The sequence below is a fragment of the Vombatus ursinus genome, unplaced genomic scaffold (assembly GCF_900497805.2).
Source record: "Vombatus ursinus unplaced genomic scaffold, bare-nosed wombat genome assembly UNPS02013309.1, whole genome shotgun sequence".
Lineage (NCBI taxonomy): Eukaryota > Metazoa > Chordata > Mammalia > Diprotodontia > Vombatidae > Vombatus > Vombatus ursinus.
In genome coordinates this window covers 15,492-17,270 of record NW_020953087.1, presented here as the reverse complement: position 1 = coordinate 17,270, position 1,779 = coordinate 15,492, and the positions used below count along the sequence as shown (strand labels likewise).

The 1,779-nt window shown below is 41.0% G+C and overlaps 1 protein-coding gene across 1 annotated transcript; it reads right to left on the bottom strand.

Annotated features, from left to right (window-relative positions):
• Nucleotides 1-248: 248 nt before the first annotated feature.
• On the bottom strand, nt 249-1,205 carry LOC114040516 (olfactory receptor 13C7-like). The gene has a single exon (XM_027858648.1). It carries the CDS (start codon nt 1,203-1,205, stop codon nt 249-251), a length of 957 nt encoding a protein of 318 aa, XP_027714449.1.
• Nucleotides 1,206-1,779: the final 574 nt, after the last annotated feature.

Below are 1,779 nucleotides of genomic sequence, written 5' to 3'. Positions count from 1 at the left end.
GTAAAGCTCCTTTCATTACTATCCATACTTTGTACACCAGACAAATATGTACCTCCATGACAAAGTACTTCTTACATTAGCTGGCTTTAGAGATTGAGTTTGTTGTCTGAAATAGCAGTTATAATGAGTGCTAAATAAAATAGGTTCTTTGTTTTGTTACATAGAACCTTTCTGTTTAAATATTTCTCAAGTTCATCTTTGCATGTATGTTCTTTCCTTCCCAAGGATCAGATAGAGGTTGTCTGAATTCACTCAGCGAAGAGCTTTCGACCCATCAAATTCTTCACTGCTGTCTTCACATCTTTGTTCCTCAGGCTGTAGATCAAAGGATTGAACATGGGAGTCACAACACCATAGAACAGGGAGATAAGCTTGTCTGTAATGTCTTCTTTGCTTACTCCAAGAGAGTCCTTAGATTTGGGTTTCACATACATGAAAAAGATTGTTCCATAGAATACAATCACCACAGTCAGGTGGGCTGAGCAGGTGGAAAAGGCTTTGCGTCTCCCCTCTGCTGAAGGGATCCTCAATATTGTGGAGAGGATGAAAACATAAGAAATAAAAATGAACAGCACTGGGAAAACCAGAAAAATTACATCAGCAAGTGTCATGCTAATCACATTAGGTAAGATATCTGCACAGGCCAATTTGAGGACAGCCAGGATTTCACATGTGAAATGATTGATGACATTATCTCCACAAAAAGGCAATTTCATTGCAAGAGAGGTTTGCACTGCAGAAGTGATGTCTCCTGCTATCCATGACCCAGCAGCCATTGACACATAAGTATCCTTGTTCATGATAACAGGGTATCTCAGGGGCTTGCAGATGGCCACATAACTGTCAAATGCCATCATGCTCAGGAGCACACATTCAGTTGCTCCCATTGCAAAGGATAGAAACATTTGTACTGCACAACCAGAAAAGGATATTATTTTCCTTGGGGTGAGGAAACTGTCTAGAATTAGGGGCACAGAGGACGTAGTGTAGCAAATGTCCAGGAAGGAGAGGTTGCCAAGGAAGGAGTACATGGGTGTGTACAGGTGGGAGTCATAGATAGTTACTATGATAAGGATACCATTGCCCAGAAGGATCACCAGGTACATCCACAGCACCAGAACAAAGAAAATGGTCTCCAGCCTTGGGTGGCCAGAGAGGCCCAACAGGACAAATTCTGTCACAATGGTTTGATTGGCCCCTTCCATTTTTTAAAGTTCTCTTTTACTCTCAGGCATTCTGAAGAAAACAGAGCACAAGTGATTTGTTATTTAAGTGCCATCAATGATTATGCATTTCTCATGATTGTATCCCCATTGTATAACTGCAAACCTATTATTGAATACCAGAATATATTTTAATATTTAAGACCTTGACCCATTTCCCAATAGATGGATAGTAAATAATATGAACAAACAGTTCTCAAAGAAATATTGCAAACTATAACAACCATATGGAAGCAAGAAGGAGCCAAGATGGTGGGATGTTACAAAGCAGTATGGTGGGATCCCATCCACAAACTCCTTCAAACAGATCTAAAAAATGCACCAGATCAAAATTCAGAAAAAGTCACAATGAGTCCTTCGTCCAACCCAAGTTGGCACAGTGAGAGACAAGGAGGTCTGTGGACATTGGAGACAGAGTCAAGAGAGCAGGCCATCATGGGAGCACTTTAGCACCTTGGAAAATCCGCTGACCAGAAACTCTATAATGAAATACCTTGGAAGAAGCTATGTCCCAAAGCAAGAAGAGTTCAGAGATCCATACTGAGACAGCCCCAGA